This window comes from Apostichopus japonicus, chromosome 20 (assembly GCF_037975245.1).
Source record: "Apostichopus japonicus isolate 1M-3 chromosome 20, ASM3797524v1, whole genome shotgun sequence".
Taxonomy (NCBI): Eukaryota; Metazoa; Echinodermata; class Holothuroidea; order Aspidochirotida; family Stichopodidae; genus Apostichopus; species Apostichopus japonicus.
Genome location: NC_092580.1, coordinates 1,958,918 through 1,981,597, shown reverse-complemented (window position 1 = coordinate 1,981,597; position 22,680 = coordinate 1,958,918). Strand labels below are relative to the sequence as shown.

General features: G+C 36.0%; 1 protein-coding gene across 5 annotated transcripts in view; it reads left to right on the top strand.

The window, feature by feature from the left end:
* LOC139961026 (tubulin monoglycylase TTLL3-like) overlaps positions 1-22,680 on the top strand; it is a 46,202-nt gene that overhangs the window by 11,993 nt on the left and 11,529 nt on the right. For all 5 annotated transcript variants that reach the window (XM_071959834.1, XM_071959836.1, XM_071959833.1 and 2 more), the window contains exons 7-13: positions 1,672-1,751; positions 3,644-3,772; positions 6,212-6,326; positions 7,507-7,629; positions 8,147-8,336; positions 10,102-10,250; positions 11,228-11,468. In XM_071959834.1, coding sequence (XP_071815935.1) covers positions 1,672-1,751; positions 3,644-3,772; positions 6,212-6,326; positions 7,507-7,629; positions 8,147-8,336; positions 10,102-10,250; positions 11,228-11,468 — 1,027 coding nt within the window. The remainder of the gene's footprint in view (positions 1-1,671; positions 1,752-3,643; positions 3,773-6,211; positions 6,327-7,506; positions 7,630-8,146; positions 8,337-10,101; positions 10,251-11,227; positions 11,469-22,680) is intronic.

The following is a 22,680-nucleotide window of genomic DNA, read 5'->3' as shown; positions in this document are numbered from 1 at the left end:
GTATTTAATGTACTACCCTCTTACTTGCCCCCCCCCCTGCTTCCCCTACTCAGAACGTGTGATAGTTCTTGTGTAGTACATACATATCTAATGTATAGTTAAGTAGAAACACAACAGGAGAGAAGACTGGATTTACTAGGAAAGGATTAAAGGATAACATTAGGCAAAATTTAAGTCTTAAGAATGTTGTAGTCAAAGAAAATACAGTACAGTAATGAAACGTGATACCTTGTTATCTTCAGCTGGACCTGAGATTTCCATTGCTGTATTGTTTGTACACTGTGCTGTGGGTATTGAACGCAGCTGTATGTACTGACTGTACACTGTGTCTAATTATCGATGGTAGCAAGCTGTGTGTGTGTATTTTCTGGGATCGATGGTGGTGTCTAACACTTCTGTTACACCTCATTCGAAACTAGGTCAGATTACCGGCCTTAGACGTTTCTTTTTGCGCGAGTCTTCACACCCTTTTAGTGCTTGTAATCTTTCTACATGGCTATTTAGGTATTCTTGATATTTATTAGCTAGTGTTCCACTTGTACAGTTTTGCTGGATAAGAACACTGATTAACTTTCGGAAACACAAGTTAAGATGCCTAAAACAATCAGTTTGACTCCAAACTTTGAAAACATGTTTGAAAAGATCTCTCCTTCAATAAGTATGAACGAAATTGTATTAACTACTATACCGTTATGATCTGCAATCAGTGACTGTAGCTTGTCAAGTTTCTTGGAACTAGATAGGACGGTTAATACAGCGCCCTCTTTTATGACAGCACCCTCTGTTATGACAGCGCCCTCTGTTATGACAGTGCCATCTGTTATGACAGCACCCTCTGTTATGACAGCGCCCTCTGTTATGACAGCGCCCTCTGTTATGACAGCGCCCTCTGTTATGACAGCGCCCTCTGTTATGACAGCGCCCTCTGTTATGACAGCGCCCTCTGTTATGACAGCGCCCTCTGTTATGACAGTGCCCTCTGTTATGACAGTGCCCTCTGTAGAAATGTTTAAGAGCCCCATTGGTACTACATGTACTACGTATCAACTACGAATTCAAACCAGCTGCAGATCAAATTTGTATTACCACCCACTTTGTTTGGTTATGAAGTGTAGCATTCAAATTCCTTAGGTTTAAACATATTAGTGTGTTGTTTAAGTGTGGTGGGGGAGGGGTGTGGAAAGTTCAACCCAAATGCCTTTTTTTTTACAATTTGTGAGCTAATGAAATGCGCCCAGTGCACATGTTAGTATACAATAATATTGGATCGTAATGTCCATACAATGTATTAGAAATATGGTTGCAATTAAATCATCTATAGTAACAGTGCTGTTTATATAGATGTTAACAGATATTGTTACACAAATGTAGTACATAGGACACATACATATTACATTGATTATTGATGAGGTTGCTGGTATACAGGTAAAATAGTATTATATCAGACAATGACAAACAGAATATGTTGACGTATGCACTTTAAGGACCTTTTATTGTATTCCCTGGACTTAGGCTGAATGTAGATTGCATTTGGTTTTTATGTGTTATACTGGCTTGAGAGCTCTGCGGATGCTTTCTGGTATCCAAGTTGTAAATAATTTGTCCTTTCTTGAACGAGCGACATAATAAAAGCATGATTTTTTATGGACATTGTTAAAACTTCTCTTCCAGGAGATGACAATGATTGCCATGGTGACAGCGATGAAGAGGATGAAGATGTTGGTGATTCTGACAGTATATGTGGGATGATGGTAAGATGCCGGGGGTATGGTACCATAGGCTGTTAATTATATAGCTGCTCAGTGTTTAACCTCCGTCTCAATGTTGGTGATTCTGACAGTATATGTGGGATGATGGTAAGATACCGGGGGTATGGTACCATAGGCTGTTTATTATATAGCTGCTCAGTGTTTTACCTCTGTCTCAATGTTGGTGATTCTGACAGTATATGTGGGATGATGGTAAGATGCCGGGGGTATGGTACCATAGGCTGTTTATTATATAGCTGCTCAGTGTTTTACCTCTGTCTCAATGTTGGTGATTCTGACAGTATATGTGGGATGATGGTAAGATGCCGGGGGTATGGTACCATAGGCTGTTTATTATATAGCTGCTCAGTGTTTTACCTCTGTCTCAATGTTGGTGATTCTGACAGTATATGTGGGATGATGGTAAGATGCCGGGGGTATGGTACCATAGGCTGTTTATTATATAGCTGCTCAGTGTTTTACCTCTGTCTCAATGTTGGTGATTCTGACAGTATATGTGGGATGATGGTAAGATGCCGGGGGTATGGTACCATAGGCTGTTTATTATATAGCTGCTCAGTGTTTTACCTCTGTCTCATGCAGGATTAGTTATCAACAACATAAAAACAAAGTCATGTGACTTTATCCACTTGACTGAACAAATGCTTTCATGGTTTCATGTTAACTGGCCTTTTGCATTTGGTCTCCCTTTCTAGTCATTTTATGAAACTTTACAAATTTTAAATGAAACTTAACCATTAAAAAAATGGTCCAGAGGTTAAATTACCCCCAAAAATGCATTACAACACTTCACCAAAGCATAAGAGAAACTGACTTTTCTGAAAGTAAGTTCAGCTCTCAATATTTTAAACTGCTCAAACATGGTTGTGACGCCCGGAGTCACTTTGTGTCTATATTAATATCAAACCTAGGTGGACTACGTACCCCAGAGAGACACTGTACAGATATATATTTGCCAAACTTATAGTTGCTGAAATAGGGCTTCAAATCACTCCAAAGAAGATTTTGCAATTCCAAATTTCTACACTAATTAAACTTTGTACTGTTTGATCCACTCGTTATGCCAAAGGTTGACTTCTTCAAAGATTAGAAGTAAATAACTTGAATCAAATGTGTCTGAGCCTCTCAACTCTATTGATTATGTAAGGTAACAACCATTTGGAGGGCTTGCATTTAGTGTGTCATTTTCTCTGGATCTGTTAATCAGATAAGAATATGCTTTGATGAAGTGTTGTTGGGTAATTTCTGGGTAATCTATGATTAATATATCTCCCCCCCCCCCTCCCCAAGTGAAAGCTAACTTAATTATCAAGTTTTATTCCAATAACTTTGCTTACCAGGCACTTTCATTCTTCCAGTAGAAGGTTCTACCCAATTGAACAAATTCAGTACAATATTGCCTCTTTGAGTATAAGTATACATAGCAAATCTCTTATAAAAGTAAAGATCAATTCTCTTATCATATTGAAGCAAATCCAGATATACTCTGTCTTGAATTTAGCCAGTTACAACTTACGTTCAGTCTCTGACAACTTGGAAAAGTTGATTAAAATGTAAGTCAGCATCAAAATGATAACATACTGCTGGATGTGCCAGAGTGAATCATTACCATTGATAGTGACAGTCTGGTTGACAAGGTGGAGGGAAGGGGGGGGGAGGGTGTATGGTAGATTCGTGGAATGAAGGAGTGGGAGCAGGCAAAGTTGATACAAAGGTTGAAAGATGTATAAAACAGAAGAAGTTTGAAACTTAAGCAGAGGTCACAGGTCAAAGAAGTTTTAGATACATTATTTTAAGTATTTAGGAGCTTCTAATCTAATTGACATTTACTGCAATTTTAAATAAGTTTGATTTTGTTTTTTTACCTCTTACAGTCTCGTATGGTACGGAACATTACCCCGACGTTCATTTGGACATGCAGAAACGGTTCCATTGACTTCAAATTTCTCAGGAAGGACACAATTGTCAACCACTTTGAAAAGAATGGAGCTTTTACAACCAAGGTAAGGTTAACTGCTTATCAGAACAACCCACACACACACACACAGTGGAAAGGAACATTATAGTCACTGATTGTATCAAATGTTTTGTAATTTCTACACCGATGGATAAAAGACTATATCATGATTGCATGTTTTATTGCTAAAGCAGTGGTATATGTGTGTTGTCTAAATATGCCACAGAATACACCATTTGACATCTAAACTTATAATTCTTTTCTGAGGGTGGGGAGGGGAGAGACCCCAGACTCCCCTGCATGGGGTTTTATTTTACAACCCCATTACCACACCCTCTATTATAAAATATTTGATCCGCCTACATCCTGCCCATAAAAGTTCATGCTGCTTTTAAAATCAGTCCAGTGAAAATTATAGTTCTCTCCCCCCACCTTTGAATTTGCGAATGTTAGTAGCAACCACAGAGTTCTTTTTATGACATTTGCAGTAATTCTGCAATCTTGCAAATTCATGTATTATCCACATGTATGCATGGAAAGATAACGATCATAACAAAATATGCAAATTTGACAAAGCCTTGAAACAATTGACAGCTGAGCACGCATTTCCAAAACGTGTCACATGTTAAAGGATTAATCAACAACAAGATTGTAAAAGGAAATTAAATCAGTTTTCACAAATTTTGACAAGATGACATCACTGAGTTTTATCTGACAAAATTAACTTAGTTCAAACAACTCTTTCTAGAGTTGAGAAAGATATTGAGATATTTTTTGTTTTGTTCTTTTAGTTAAGTGTCACATTTCCTTCCAGGGGTATATTGCATCGTCTGCTTGTCATCAGTAAGAACATGAACACCCCCAACTGTCACACATATCAGTAAAAATTGTAAATTGTTTCAAAAAGCTACAAGAGATTGCGATGAAATTTGGACAGCTAAGGTAAATTAATTTCTGCACTAACAAAAATAAAACAGTCCGTCAATGTGTTAGGTTCTTTGAAGCTTAATCTAAGATATGAGAAGTGTTAGGGGTGAAGTATGGTCCTTAAACTTGATAAATATTTTGAGCAATTACTGATGCGGTAACAGTTGGATACCTGAAATTGGTAAAGTATCAATAAGTTTTGCAGACATTTATAAGAATTTTAAGATGGAAAAGTTAAACAAATAGGACTAAATATTAAAAAGTAATTACAGTACTGACACAATTATAATTTTTTTTTTTGATATTTGATGGCATTCCCTTTTTAAATTACTGAGAATCACTTTCATACACAATTGCAAGTCGGTTTATAATGATTAGGCTTTCTTCGTAATTTTATTTTTTCCAACTTCATTTATTATGAGTAAAAGCTATTCTTTGCTAACTTGCATTTAATCATGAAGGTGTTGACAAGTTTCTTAATGTTTTCTCATACATGAGTCAATATGAAATGTACTCTTGTATGATCCATCAATAAATATACACCCTGTTTTGTTTTCAAAGTCCTCTTATCCATTAATATTCCGACGCCTATGAGTTATTGTTAATGGACCAATATATTTTTCCTGAAATGGCTTAACCTGTCTGACCTGTCAAATCTTCTGAGTTCCCCGTCAATCTTCTGACAAGGATGTGTGATATTATGGCCCCAAACAGATAATCAACCTGTAAAAACCCTTCGTGATAAATCACAAATGATCAAAAAGTTCATATAATGCAAATATCATCCTTTCATCTGTTGTTGTACATGATTTAGATTATTATGTAGTATTTTTGAATTTTTAAGAAATTAATGGGATTATAAAGTTCTCTTATCCATTAATATTCCGACGCCTATGAGTTATTGTTAATGGACCAATATATTTTTCCTGAAATGGCTTAACCTGTCTGACCTGTCAAATCTTCTGAGTTCCCCGTCAATCTTCTGACAAGGATGTGTGATATTATGGCCCCAAACAGATAATCAACCTGTAAAAACCCTTCGTGATAAATCACAAATGATCAAAAAGTTCATATAATGCAAATATCATCCTTTCATCTGTTGTTGTACATGATTTAGATTATTATGTAGTATTTTTGAATTTTTAAGAAATTAATGGGATTATAAAGGAGATTATTCATTTATATCAAGTATTAAGCTTATTTTCTTACGCTGTACTTTTTTATTTATGTCCTCAAATCCTGATTTGCTCCTTTAAGTCAGACAGCAAACCTGGAAATCCTCTAAAATTAAATTATAACCCTTTGCAATCAATGATTCATTCATCTAATGAACCATTAATTGCTGGATTAAATCTTAATTACATAATTAAATTGGAGCGTAAAGTTTCAGTCGCCTTGCTTTCTTTCTGAAAGGAGGAGATTTTCTTGTAAGATTTTGAAGATAAAGATTCCTATTTTGCTGTTTTTTGGGGGGGGTTGTAAAAGGACACTTGTGTGTGTATGTATGAAGTGCTGTTTATGTTGTAATAAACTATATATTGTTATTTTGCTTTCACAGAGTGGTCTTTGCTCTCATTTAAGAAACCTTCCTTGGTACGACCAGATTGATCCTAATTCATTCTTCCCAAGATGCTACAAGATTTGCAGTGAAGACGAGAAAATAGCTTTCTTAGGTAAAAATTCATAGTGATTCAATTAATTAATTGTTATGTTATAAAAGCCCCCCAAAAAAGGTAATAAACAATTGAAACAGAAGTCCATGAAAATCAAGTAGATTGTACCTAGGTGCTTTTAATCTGCTACACATTCATTTCTTATTTACGGCTTGGCTTGCCTACAGAAAAAAGGGGGTATTTCTGTGTAAATTGTCAGATTCAAAGCACCAGGGGTGCACTCTGCAATCATACAATCATAACACTTGGGTAATACACCCTCAATGACAGTTATACATAGCCAGTTATACAGTTATACATAGTGCATAGCGCATTCACACACCACTAGAATCACCGTGGTGGAGTGGTAAAGACTTCGGTCTGTGACACAAGACCCAGGGCTCAATTCCTACCTCCGCTTGATGAGTCCCAAAAGGACGATACAGGTGGGGAAGTGGAATTTTTCTGGTGTGTTGATCTTTATTTACTTACTATATATATGTACTACAATTTCAATTATATATATATATTCATTTGCCTTTGTTGTTTACCTCCATTTCATTTAACAAAATCTGTTCAAAGTATCTCTTTCGAGATCCGGCCTTCGGAATCACAAATGATTTCGAGTTGGTTAACATCATGTTTGATCTCTAGAGTAAGGCAAATATGTCACGATACAGGTGACAAATGCCTACAGTGGAATTACGACCTTCCTAACCGGTTTCGAACCACTGGACATACAATCAGCGTCCATAGCCTAGTGGTTAGGGTGTCCGCATATAAAGCGGGAGGCCCGGGTTCGAATCCCGGTGAAGGCTGGAAGTTTTTGCACTGTTCTGTGCTTCAAGTTACAAAATGCTGCATTTAACATTGACTCGAAATAAAGAATACATATTTAACGAGTACCTTTAGTAGATGAAACCCATTACATACACCTCACCAGATTTGAATCCTGTATCGATATTTCCAGCATTGCCTGGATGTCCGGATATCCCATTTTAGCTTTCTATGTTTTTAATTTACATCTTGACCACAAGTCACCATGTCCAGTAAGTGTTGTGGTGGTGCTTCCACTGCTAACATCAGTGAAGAGGTTACATTCTTTCTACTGATTAACAATAATAACATGTAATCATGCTGCTGGATACATACCTATTACCATTTGTCCTTATTATTATTATCATTATTATTTCTGCTACAGAGGACTACAGGCTGAGTGCAGCTGCAGCAATGATCCATTGGGTAGTTAAGAAGCACAATGGGGAGCTAGACCAGGAATATCAAACCCAATCACAAGAAACAGATGATTCAAACAACGATAATGGTTTGTTTTACTTTAAAAAAATTGCCATCTTCCTAAATTAAACTTGGTAGCAGTCCCATCCTACTTGATTCGCACATGGTTGAATGCCATGAAGCAATTCTTGCCGCTGTGGAAGGCCAAAAAATATGTATTAGCTGGTAACGTTAATAAGTCTTGCATGATAACAGAAATGCCATCTTGCCATAATTGATATATATGCAAAGTGGGTTAGGCCATGATATGTATGATGTAAAAGTACTGTATGCCTACAGCTTAGTGCTTAGTGTTATGAAAAGGAAGTTTACATTTAACATGCTTTAACTTTAGATGAACATGCTTTCAAATTGTGGAATCATTTGACTGCAAATCTCACTGCAAAATGTATTGTTTCATAGTTTTATATTATGTATAAACAATGTATTGTTTTATAGTTTGAAGAGAATTGTTATCTTTGTTTCTTTTCCAAATCATCTGCCGACATCAAAAACAAAATAACATAATAAAAATAGTTTTGGTAATTTAATTTATTTTTCTTTAGGGAAATCTCCAAGATCAAAGAAACCAGCAGCCGTGGTTCCATCAACAGCATTGGACACTGCTATTGTAATTGTGGAAAATTACTTCTCAACGTTGGAACATGAAGATATTGATACGCCCTTACTCAATAACGGAATCCTTTCAGCGGAGCAATGGGACGTCTTCATTAAACAGTATTATCAAGTCATTCAGTAAGTCATACTCTATGAGATAAAATAGTAAAACCAGTCACAGATATAACAGAGCAATGGGACGTCTTCATTAAACAGTATGATCAAGTCATTCAGTAAGTCATACTCTATGAGAAAGAATAGTAAAACCAGTCACAGATATATCAGAGCAATGGGACGTCTTCATTAAACAGTATTATCAAGTCATTCAGTAAGTCATACTCTATGAGAAAGAATAGTAAAACCAGTCACAGATATAACAGAGCAATGGGACGTCTTCATTAAACAGTATTATCAAGTCATTCAGTAAGTCATACTCTATGAGATAAAATAGTAAAACCAGTCACAGATATAACAGAGCAATGGGACGTCTTCATTAAACAGTATGATCAAGTCATTCAGTATGATATTCTGACGAAGGAGTCTAGACTATTCTCAAGGTATTAAAGTTCAAGTCGATCAAGGCCAAGTCCTCTCACCACCTCTCCCAAGGCCTCTCAAAGCCAAGGCCTCTCACACAACTTACAACACTCAATCCCTGGTCAATGGTAACTCGTCACACCCACACCAAAGTGTGACCAATACAAACAGTTCCTCTTGGGGCACTACAAGCACACCGCATCTACATGTCCGCTTGGGGATTTCCCATAGGAAGTTACCTTGCAGGTTCCCATTTATACACCTGGGTGAAGAGAGGCAATGTAGATTATGTGCCTTGCCCAAGGACACAACATAATGATCAGGCCAGGGCTCAAACTGCAAACCTTAGATCGCCAGTCCATTGCCTTGACCACAACACTCCCTTGTTATTAATTTAGTTTGTGTAAGTGAGCTTTTTGGACATGCTCAATCTCAAAAGTGAAAGAGATTTTGATTCATTTTCTTTTTGTTATTTAATGAAGTTATATGGTTTCTAGCAGAATGGTCATTGTCTCTTACGCATCATTAAACCTGACTATTTAACATACCAAAATTACGTTTGCAAGTCAGTCTATCAAACAGCATACATACTAAAGCAATCATGCTTATGGTTTGCCATTTAAAGTAAGGTATAATTCATGCCTCTTTGATATCATGAATCAATTTATAATGAGAATCACATTTTCTTTTTGCTATTTAATGAAGTAACTATGATTTCTAGCAATATGGTCATTGTCTCTTACGCATCATTAAACCTGACTATTTAACATACCAAACTTATGTTTGCAAGTCAGTCTATCAAACAGCATACATACTAATGCAATCATGCTTATGGTATGCCATTTAAAGGAAGGTATGATTCATGCTGCTGTGATATCATGAATCAATTTATAATGAAAATAATATGAATACAAAGTCTGTGCTAGAGACATTAATGTACTGAATGTAGAGTGTTAAGGGCGTACCGGTGAATGTACCTAGTAATCTGGACGATATAACCATGCTAGCTTTCCAAGAATCAAACTCTTGCAACATATGAAGTTGAACATATATTATTAATGACTGGTCATTTGACTGTTGATATTCTGCATCAACAAATGTGTGTTTAGCATAACTCCATAGCAACATAGAAGAGAAAGCACATGACTACAGTTTAACATAATCAAATAATTCCATAGCAACCTTACACCGAGCATGTGACTTCAGTCAAACTTTATAAAATATTGTCAAAAGGAGTAAATGTGTGGGACACTGTCTTGAAGCACATGGTCTTCCCACATGAAAACTTCCATAAAGTTTATTCTATATAGTGTAATAATGATAAAATGTAAGAAAAATGATCAAATATATATGAATTATTTTTCAGTGATGGTGGGAGCATAGATGATTCCTTGGGCAGTTATGCTTACTGTGATAGCATTATCAAGCGACTGAGGCTCCACAACCCTCAACTGGACCTACAGGGACTCAGAAACATTTGGATCGTCAAACCGGGTGCCAAGTCTCGAGGGAGAGGTGGGTTACAACTTTAAAAAAGATATTAGATGGTTGTGTTTGAAGTATCATTTCTCTTGTCATCAATTAATACTCTTCACAAGTATCGTGTTTTGTTAGCTGGTTATGTACATTTCAAAAGAGATTGTGGAAATATTGATATAGTCTGTTGCTAAGATATGCAGCCTATCCTAACAACATTCTCATAGCAGAATAACCTAGCCCTCGAGCCTGTTTGGGCTGAATTAATATTTCACTGCCATTGCTCAAGTAACTTTACGTGAATCTGATGTGATTTGAGATATTTTTAGGAAAGACATCCAACCAAGAATATGAGGAAATTTAGGGAAAATGATTTTAGTTTCTTTTTAAAAGAATTCTGGCCGATTGTCACAGTGCAATAAATTGAAGTTATGTTAGAAGGACAATCGTCTCAATGTAACTAGTACTCTCTCATAGGAAGAAGGAAGATTCGACTTGTCATGTATTTTCATTTTTATGTGACGAGAAATTTTTAATTTAATTTAATCGTAAGCTATGGATTTGGAAAATTCTTTAGTTATGTAAAGTTCAGTGTGATACCATCACAATTGATTCAATTTTTGAGGAAAAAGGGAAGAATTGTCTCTGCTCTTTTCAGAAATTGGTCTAAAGCCTGCCCAGTCAGTTTTCTACTTTTAATTTTCTTATTCAAACGAGAGACTACATGCAGATATTATGGTGTCTGCCTGTATGCTGCATACCCTTATCCTCTGGTGACAAAATTAATATACTTATCATTTATCGTATGAAAAATGGTTACCGAGACAACTTTGGAGGAGTTGAAAAATGTTTGGCATCGTTTTTAACCTTGCAAGTGTTGAAAATGTTAGCCTTCTAAAGTATGTGACATTGGCAAGGATGGCGAGTTAATTGAGATTTTTTTGATCCAAAAGTAAGTCTGGCATATGATAATCGAGCATTTGTCAGATTAATTTGTTTTTATCTTCCTCAAACAGGAATTTTCTGCCTGAATAAGCTAGATGACCTTTTGAAACTCGTTGGAAATCCCATGGTGATTAAAGAAGGAAAGTGGGTGGTTCAGAAGTATATAGAGCGCCCTCTATTAGTTTACAACACCAAGTTTGATATTCGCCAGTGGTTCCTGGTCACCGACTGGAACCCTCTGACCGTCTGGTTCTACAGAATGTGCTACCTTCGGTTCTGCACGCAACCTTTCACCATGGATAGCTTTGATGCGTAAGTACTTACGGGGCTATATCCTACCTCCGTTTTTATTCTTGCAAGTTCGACTGGCATTTCTGCATTCTGTTTATTCTCATCTGTTAAATCTGGAACAAGTATATCGAAAAGTTGACTATCTTCTTATCGACCTTGATAACTTATGTTATAGCTCCAGTTAAAAGAGTGGAGCAGTGTCTGTGTGATTAAAAAACAAAATATGGGCCTGAGTGTTGATCGATACAGTTTATGAGCCTTTGACCTTATAGCTCCAATCGACAGAATGGAACAGTATCTACATAGGTCAAATAGATGGATGTGAGTGCCAATTCAATATGGTTCATTAAACTGTGACTCCAGACATATCTTATAGCTCCAATCGACAGAATGGAACAGTATCTACATAGGTCAAATAGATGGATGTGAGTGCCAATTCAATATGGTTCATTAAACTGTGACTCCAGACATATCTTATAGCTCCAATCGACAGAATGGAACAGTATCTACATAGGTCAAATAGATGGATGTGAGTGCCAATTCAATATGGTTCATTAAACTTTGACTCCAGACATATCTTATAGCTCCAATCGACAGAATGGAACAGTATCTACATAGGTCAAATAGATGGATGTGAGTGCCAATTCAATATGGTTCATTAAACTGTGACTCCAGACATATCTTATAGCTCCAATCGACAGAATGGAACAGTATCTACATAGGTCAAATAGATGGATGTGAGTGCCAATTCAATATGGTTCATTAAACTTTGACTCCAGACATATCTTATAGCTCCAATCGACAGAATGGAACAGTATCTACATAGGTCAAATAGATGGATGTGAGTGCCAATTCAATATGGTTCATTAAACTGTGACTCCAGACATATCTTATAGCTCCAATCGACAGAAAGGAACAGTATCTACATAGGTCAAATAGATGGATGTGAGTGCCAATTCAATATGGTTCATTAAACTTTGACTCCAGACATATCTTATAGCTCCAATCGACAGAATGGAACAGTATCTACATAGGTCAAATAGATGGATGTGAGTGCCAATTCAATATGGTTCATTAAACTTTGACTCCAGACATATCTTATAGCTCCAATCGACAGAATGGAACAGTATCTACATAGGTCAAATAGATGGATGTGAGTGCCAATTCAATATGGTTCATTAAACTTTGACTCCAGACATATCTTATAGCTCCAATCGACAGAATGGAACAGTATCTACATAGGTCAAATAGATGGATGTGAGTGCCAATTCAATATGGTTCATTAAACTTTGACTCCAGACATATCTTATAGCTCCAATCGACAGAATGGAACAGTATCTACATAGGTCAAATAGATGGATGTGAGTGCCAATTCAATATGGTTCATTAAACTTTGACTCCAGACATATCTTATAGCTCCAATCGACAGAATGGAACAGTATCTACATAGGTCAAATAGATGGATGTGAGTGCCAATTCAATATGGTTTATTAAAATTAGACTCCAGACATATCTTATAGCTCCAATCGACAGAATGGAACAGTATCTACATAGGTCAAATAGATGGATGTGAGTGCCAATTCAATATGGTTCATTAAACTGTGACTCCAGACATATCTTATAGCTCCAATCGACAGAATGGAACAGTATCTACATAGGTCAAATAGATGGATGTGAGTGCCAATTCAATATGGTTTATTAAAATTAGACTCCAGACATATCTTATAGCTCCAATCGACAGAATGGAACAGTATCTACATAGGTCAAATAGATGGATGTGAGTGCCAATTCAATATGGTTCATTAAACTGTGACTCCAGACATATCTTATAGCTCCAATCGACAGAATGGAACAGTATCTACATAGGTCAAATAGATGGATGTGAGTGCCAATTCAATATGGTTCATTAAACTTTGACTCCAGACATATCTTATAGCTCCAATCGACAGAATGGAACAGTATCTACATAGGTCAAATAGATGGATGTGAGTGCCAATTCAATATGGTTCATTAAACTTTGACTCCAGACATATCTTATAGCTCCAATCGACAGAATGGAACAGTATCTACATAGGTCAAATAGATGGATGTGAGTGCCAATTCAATATGGTTTATTAAAATTAGACTCCAGACATATCTTATAGCTCCAATCGACAGAATGGAACAGTATCTACATAGGTCAAATAGATGGATGTGAGTGCCAATTCAATATGGTTCATTAAACTTTGACTCCAGACATATCTTATAGCTCCAATCGACAGAATGGAACAGTATCTACATAGGTCAAATAGATGGATGTGAGTGCCAATTCAATATGGTTTATTAAAATTAGACTCCAGACATATCTTATAGCTCCAATCGACAGAATGGAACAGTATCTACATAGGTCAAATAGATGGATGTGAGTGCCAATTCAATATGGTTCATTAAACTGTGACTCCAGACATATCTTATAGCTCCAATCGACAGAATGGAACAGTATCTACATAGGTCAAATAGATGGATGTGAGTGCCAATTCAATATGGTTTATTAAAATTAGACTCCAGACATATCTTATAGCTCCAATCGACAGAATGGAACAGTATCTACATAGGTCAAATAGATGGATGTGAGTGCCAATTCAATATGGTTCATTAAAATTAGACTCCAGACATATCTTATAGCTCCAATCGACAGAATGGAACAGTATCTACATAGGTCAAATAGATGGATGTGAGTGCCAATTCAATATGGTTCATTAAACTTTGACTCCAGACATATCTTATAGCTCCAATCGACAGAATGGAACAGTATCTACATAGGTCAAATAGATGGATGTGAGTGCCAATTCAATATGGTTCATTAAACTTTGACTCCAGACATATCTTATAGCTCCAATCGACAGAATGGAACAGTATCTACATAGGTCAAATAGATGGATGTGAGTGCCAATTCAATATGGTTTATTAAAATTAGACTCCAGACATATCTTATAGCTCCAATCGACAGAATGGAACAGTATCTACATAGGTCAAATAGATGGATGTGAGTGCCAATTCAATATGGTTCATTAAACTTTGACTCCAGACATATCTTATAGCTCCAATCGACAGAATGGAACAGTATCTACATAGGTCAAATAGATGGATGTGAGTGCCAATTCAATATGGTTCATTAAACTTTGACTCCAGACATATCTTATAGCTCCAATCGACAGAATGGAACAGTATCTACATAGGTCAAATAGATGGATGTGAGTGCCAATTCAATATGGTTTATTAAAATTAGACTCCAGACATATCTTATAGCTCCAATCGACAGAATGGAACAGTATCTACATAGGTCAAATAGATGGATGTGAGTGCCAATTCAATATGGTTTATTAAAATTAGACTCCAGACATATCTTATAGCTCCAATCGACAGAATGGAACAGTATCTACATAGGTCAAATAGATGGATGTGAGTGCCAATTCAATATGGTTCATTAAACTGTGACTCCAGACATATCTTATAGCTCCAATCGACAGAATGGAACAGTATCTACATAGGTCAAATAGATGGATGTGAGTGCCAATTCAATATGGTTTATTAAAATTAGACTCCAGACATATCTTATAGCTCCAATCGACAGAATGGAACAGTATCTACATAGGTCAAATAGATGGATGTGAGTGCCAATTCAATATGGTTCATTAAACTTTGACTCCAGACATATCTTATAGCTCCAATCGACAGAATGGAACAGTATCTACATAGGTCAAATAGATGGATGTGAGTGCCAATTCAATATGGTTCATTAAACTTTGACTCCAGACATATCTTATAGCTCCAATCGACAGAATGGAACAGTATCTACATAGGTCAAATAGATGGATGTGAGTGCCAATTCAATATGGTTCATTAAACTTTGACTCCAGACATATCTTATAGCTCCAATCGACAGAATGGAACAGTATCTACATAGGTCAAATAGATGGATGTGAGTGCCAATTCAATATGGTTCATTAAACTTTGACTCCAGACATATCTTATAGCTCCAATCGACAGAATGGAACAGTATCTACATAGGTCAAATAGATGGATGTGAGTGCCAATTCAATATGGTTCATTAAACTTTGACTCCAGACATATCTTATAGCTCCAATCGACAGAATGGAACAGTATCTACATAGGTCAAATAGATGGATGTGAGTGCCAATTCAATATGGTTCATTAAACTGTGACTCCAGACATATCTTATAGCTCCAATCGACAGAATGGAACAGTATCTACATAGGTCAAATAGATGGATGTGAGTGCCAATTCAATATGGTTCATTAAACTTTGACTCCAGACATATCTTATAGCTCCAATCGACAGAATGGAACAGTATCTACATAGGTCAAATAGATGGATGTGAGTGCCAATTCAATATGGTTCATTAAACTTTGACTCCAGACATATCTTATAGCTCCAATCGACAGAATGGAACAGTATCTACATAGGTCAAATAGATGGATGTGAGTGCCAATTCAATATGGTTCATTAAACTGTGACTCCAGACATATCTTATAGCTCCAATCGACAGAATGGAACAGTATCTACATAGGTCAAATAGATGGATGTGAGTGCCAATTCAATATGGTTTATTAAAATTAGACTCCAGACATATCTTATAGCTCCAATCGACAGAATGGAACAGTATTTACCTTTGATTACCTTTGACATGACACTGAGGGAGCTCTTTCACCTCCGGTAGGGTGTGGAATGCTGCCTGTAGGATTCAGTCTGTAACCTTGACCCTACTGATACTTTATGTAGTAAGTATTGATGTAAATAAAGGAAAGGTTACTGAAGGCATTCAAGATATAGTAATATTGAAACAATTACTGTGTTATACCACCTTTCAAAATGGCACAGCAAACTACATCGCATGAATTAAGAACACACTACAAATAAACAATTCACAGTGAGCCTTATTTTTTTATTGTCATATCGCAAGCATTCATCTTACTTTAAGATTGGAAGAACATTTCTGTCAGTCGTTCCAAACACCCTCAATCCTCTGACAGTTGTCTCTTTATTGATTTGTGTAACTTAAACCTTAGTGATCACTCATAATAGATGTTGATATCAGTTTCAATAATTCTTTGGGATTCCATGACGCAAATGGAAGAATTGACTCTGCAGAACCCGGCCGATAATTTTTCTATGGGAAATTCATATTGTCAGCTAGCTTTGAGACATAAGTAAAACTGAGATGACTGCACAGGATGTTAAATGATGTCAAAATGCCTTTCAAAAGCCCCATGATTTGGGCCCATGGGGTTCGTTTACTCAGAGCGGACATGCTTCACCTCTGGGATAAGTGACATCTAAGAGTGGCATGGAGGATGTTCTCAACTTCCATAACATTCTCCCCTCATCTCCTTGGATTTCTGTATGAAAGGCCTAATATAAGGACTTCTGAAAGCCGGTCAATCACTGCAGGCATTTCCTTTCATGTTAATCCATTTTGGAAAAGACCAAGTCTATGTTATATGGAAAATTGAGAAGGTGAGGCCCCGCAGTGCGAATCTCTGGGCTAAAATTGCCTCGTAAGAGCAGCTGAGATTCCTGGAAGCATGAAGCTTGGATGTTAAATGTAAAGAGGTTATTGCATAGTAATGCAAGAACCTCTTGCTGAGGATTGTCATCATTTACTTTGCAATGTTTGAAAAAAAGTGGTGGAAAGTTTGGGAAAAGCTAGATTTACGTTATTAAATATGAGAAGATGTGAAAACAGTCCAACAGTACAAGAAAAAGTGAACTGCCTGGAGATTGCTGTCAGAAATCAATGAGAATAAAATGCCAAATACATTTCTAATGCAAAGTTACTTTTCTGCTATTAGTACGTTGCTTGTGACTTTTGAATGCTTTTTTCCGACTATAAATAGATGTTTTCAGTGCTGTAGCTTTCATTGCTTTATGTTAGAACCTATACAAGGCAAAATGGGTTAAAAGCCCACGGATCTGTTTCAAATAGAGTTAAGGCTGGTTCATATTTCAAAGTACATCATGGATGTAAAAAAAAAACATATATCGTAAAAATATGTCAGATGAAGAAGATTTGTTTACCATATACCGTTTATATATGTCAACCGTTATTTTCTCTCACTGAAAACCTAAAGTACAAAATGGTAACCCCTCACAAAGGTGGTACATCATATTACAGGTGAGATATACATGTGTAAGTGCCAACAGACAGCGGATAAAATACATTGCTAAACTTGAAAATGCATATTAAACCAATAGCAAAGTGTATTGTGGTGAAATTGATGTAACTCCACACAATTTAACTGGCACATTTAAGCTTAACCTAAACATGTACAGCTTCTCCTGTAACCTGATCTATGTCAATTCATCACCCATTCTCTAATGCGGATGTGTCCCGCATCAGCTTTTTACCCCCCTCCCCAAAGGTAAACAAAATCCTGATCCCCTGGTGTTGTCAAATGTGATGAAGGCCTTGAAAATTTCAGGTAATGCAATTTCAAGGTTTGAGCAAAATGTTATTTTCAATGATTGGCACATTATAAAGCAAAACAAACATAAGACATTTTACGACCAAATTGGCTGTGATGATGTCACTCAATCTCCTGTTGGCATATGCATCCAGAAATTAATCACAGAATATGAATAATTTGTATCTTTACAACTCAATAGGCTACCAGGATATGGTTTTCACCAACTAGTGTGGAGACCTTATCTTTGGAAATAGTCAACTTTGGCTACTGGAATTGTCTTGTAACAAAAGAGAGGGTTGGAATTACAAAACATAGGTAGCTTGAACAATTTTTGGCAGACTTTTACTGATGAGGATTTGGCTCTTGCATCAATTTTGAACAATGAAATGAAGGTCATTTTCAGCTACGTTACGCAAAGACTGATCAATCAATGATCTATAGATTGAGAGCAATAATCTGCCATAAACAATGATTGGCAAGAATAATCTCTGGAGTAATAAATATGTCTCTAATTGAAAGTTGGGGGAATTAGGAAGACAATTTGGAGCCAAATCTGTCTTAAATGTTACTTTTATGTGAATTTTGGCCACTAGCCTACAATTACGATTATTAATACAATATCACAAATTTTGATAATGCTAAAATTCTAATAATAATATGAATATTGCAATGCCTTAACTATACGTAACAGCACTGCAGATTGGCTCATACTGGACAAGCCATAATGTCCGCAGAGCTATTGTGATCAGGAGGCATTACTGCATGTCAACAGGCTCCCATTGGTTCATGTTTATCATGATGTATAATCAAACATTGGTGAAAATGTTCAGACTATAGGGACTAATTTTTAAATGAAGTGTTTGGGGCATTGTTAAGTTAATTTGAGGTTAGTTATAGGGCATTTATGAAATTCACCCAAAATTGCTTTGTTTTCTTTCAAATTTTTGATCAATATAGATAGCCCAATGTAAGCTTAATTAGTCATATAAAAACAGTCCAATATTGTTATTTTGAAAACTGCCTGGTGATAGAAAAAATCTATAGAAACCACTTTGACTGGTATGGATACTATACCTTAACCTATTTTTTTCATAAATTTATAAATAACACAGATACTTTCCATATCATCATTAACGATTGAAGCTAATTAGCTGCTAAAATAAATTTATTTGACAAGAAATAACAACTTCATGTAAAGGACATTGCACTATGCTATTGAGTGAATCTGGTGCAAAGTGAAATAAGGTTTATGACAATGCAAGCGTCTATTCCCTGTGTCGGTAAATATTTAAAAGTTAGAGGGCCCGATGGTTGGACCCTAGCAGAATCTTCAGATGCCTCTGCAGTTCGCCTCTGCAAAAGATCCTTCTAGGATCAAAATGTCAGGCACCATCATATATATAATATATATATATATAAAATGAATGTCATAGAAGCTGCCATTGAATTTGCATCTGAAGTTGTAAACTGCATTTACTTAACTTAAAATCTTGTAATCTTATTTTGAATTGCAAGTTGGCATATAAGTGCATATAAGTGTTTGGGATTGTTGGTAACGATGAAAAGACACAACAGAAAGATAAATTATATTATTTTCTTTTAAGTGGCATCAGATAGAAGCTTGTTTCCATGCATTGGTTTGAGTTCTACCCACAAAGCCAAACTTGAATAAATGTTAGAATTAAATTCTGCCGATGGTTGTGAGAGTCATACCACCTAGTTTTTTGTCTAAAACAAGAAAAAGCCCTATTCCTTTCTAGAAACAGATTCTGTGTGTTTTCATGGGATTATTGATTCTCTGAGCATGTCAAGGGAGTTAAAGGTTGCCAGATGAATTCTACAACTAGCTGTTGGTTGGTTCGTGACTAAATGTTTGTGATGCAGACATCTTGTTTGTATAGATAGATATATATATATATATATATAGATACATAAGTAAATGTCAGAGCAACAAACATATTCATTTGGTAATCAGTTGTGAATAATGCTGTCAGATGTGATACGATTTCGGTGCAAGTAGTCGCAGCAAGGCACCAAACAGATAAAATTCAATGATCGTCTGTAAGCCCATGTGAGTTAGGTTGTCAGATATAATATGAATTCAATACAATTCTTCATCATGTTACATCTGTGGAGCGCACGTTTTGTAAGTCTGAAATGAATTTGTTTGAAATCCAACACAAATGACCTTACTTTTGAGCGTTACTGTCAATATATGTTTCCCGAATTGGCCTCAGCATTCAAAGTAATTCATCCTTCTTTGCTTGGACTTAATACATTCATTTAAAATTTGAAGTGATTTTATTCTGGAAACTTTCGAAGTTGCTTGTGAAGCCCTGTCTAATTTCTGCTTCCTTGTAAATATGTTCTTTTAGGTCTTGGGTAATTTGTTCAATGTTAGCATGCTAAAAACTGCTTAAACTTTTGCAATTATAACCCCCTCGAGGATTTTGACTTCTCTAAATTGTTCCCACACATTGAGGAGATTTAAAGTTATACATGGCAATGTGACCCAAGCGAGCTCTCCAGAGTGTGCATTCATGTAACAAATGTTTTTTGGACTGCACATGAGTGACCATTTCTTGACCCTCTAGCAATTTTAGAAGCTAACTTGATGGTCCTCGGAAACAACAACAGTTTCCCTATGAAAAGAATACAAAGGTGGCTATTACAGTCATCATGAAAACATGAAGACGCAAAGCATTAGAACAGACAATTGATTTATGTTTGAAATTAAACCCATTGTATGTTTGGCAGAGTGTAAGTGATATACTAAAGTGCATAGATTAGACTCTCTCACAATATTAATAAACAGCATCTTTCTTTCCATCTCGTCTCAATTTTACTCTACCAGTTTTTTTCAATAAGTGCATGTTTGACTCGAGCTTCAAGAGTTAAGGCAAATAGTCTGCCATTCCATGGCACAGTTTCACTCACGAATGATATAAGCAAACTTTCTTCGTTGATGGTGTTTTTTCCTTTTTTTTCTCTCTTTCCTGTTCGCTACTTTTCATGTGACAAACCTCATCTCTGATCGGCATGTTTTCCACAAATACCAAGATAGTACACCTGTTTAATCTTGCTAGAAGACATTTGGAATGACAGTTGACAGTTACCTTCTTTTACCAAATGAAATTTTTAGAACATTTGAACAATTCAGGACATTAAAGTACAAGCCCCACGACATTGTTTCAATTTCACTGTTTATTCGAAGTCTGTTTTTGAATGAGCTGATTTGTCTGTCACGAAAGAGGAAGAGGAAAGACATCTTCCATTGGAGAAGATTTGAAAGGACTGCATTTCATGAATACCGGATTTACAATTCTCTGTTTATATTTCTGTCTGGAGGACATGGAAGGAAACATTCAGAGAGACTTTAGAAAAAGTCAATCAAAGTTGCAATGATTATGAAACAGTGATTGGTTGTATTTATGCGTAGTGATAAAGCATCATAATGTTGTGGAAGTTATGTTTGTGTACCTGAGTGTCTGGACATACTGTAGCATCGCATAGACCACTCAGCCTACTAGCTCAGTATTAAACATACCTAGGTAGACTTACTACAGCACCTGTAATATTATGATGAAAGGAGAGGTGGAGGGGGGGGGGTGGAATTAGGGGGTTTCCATCAAAAGACTGCATTAATATTAGTAGCTAAAATTGATCTAATTTTGCAGGAAATCCTAGAGAAGCAATATTGCAAGAAACCTTGTTGATTATTGGGCACAATGGAATAAAAAAAACTACACAATATTTAATGATTTTATTCTAAGGAGAATTATTCTCTAGAATTATTTTAGGACTGCATTAATTACAAAAGTAGTTTTTTTACCATCAATATCTCTTCCCCTGGACATGATGATGCTATGTTTCTAATCATCAACTCCCTCTTAATTAGCAATAATTTTTTTCTTTTTTTATTATTACCCTCACTTTGGCAATAAACTATTACCCTCACTTTAGCTGCAACACTGAACATTACCGTCACTTTGACAGTAACACTATTACCCTCACTTTAGCTTTCACGCTGTTTACCCTCGCTTAAGCTGTAACACTGTTATAATAATAATAATAATAAATTACATTTACATAGCGCTTAATACAGCGTTTCAAAGCGCTTTACAAAGTAGGAAAGAGACAAAGGAAACAAATGGAAAAAAGAAACTAGGAATCAAACAGAAATGTTACCTTCACTTTGGCTGTAACACTAATACCCTCACTTTAGCTGTAACATTATTACCATCACTTTATTTGTAACACTGTTAACCTCACTTTAGCTGTAACACTGTTACCCTCACTTTAGTTGTAACACTTTTGCTTTATAATACATGTATGGCTTATACCTTTTCGATTATATCCCTCCACCTTGGTTATGATACATTGTATACATACCCCTCCCACCACTTGGATGTTATAGGATAATGTTTATCAAGGACTATTCCATGCAGACCTTGCTGCAGTACGCTACACTTTTAGTGGATCCAAACTTTGATGACGCATTTTGTCAACTCCAGCTGGCAAATGTGAGCTGTATACTAGTTGTATACAGCCAGGATATATCACAGCAATTATTTATGTTTCCAAGGACAAGAAATATGTGCATGTTCCAGGTGTTTCAAAAATATGGCCTTTTAGTTTGTTATGTTGTATTAAAGTTACATTTTGCTATTTTTAAATGACATGCCTCAAATGAGGTATTACTTATAGTTCTTCTGTGTGGAAGATTGTCAGTGAGTGATATTAAAATTGATCATTTTAGCCCAATA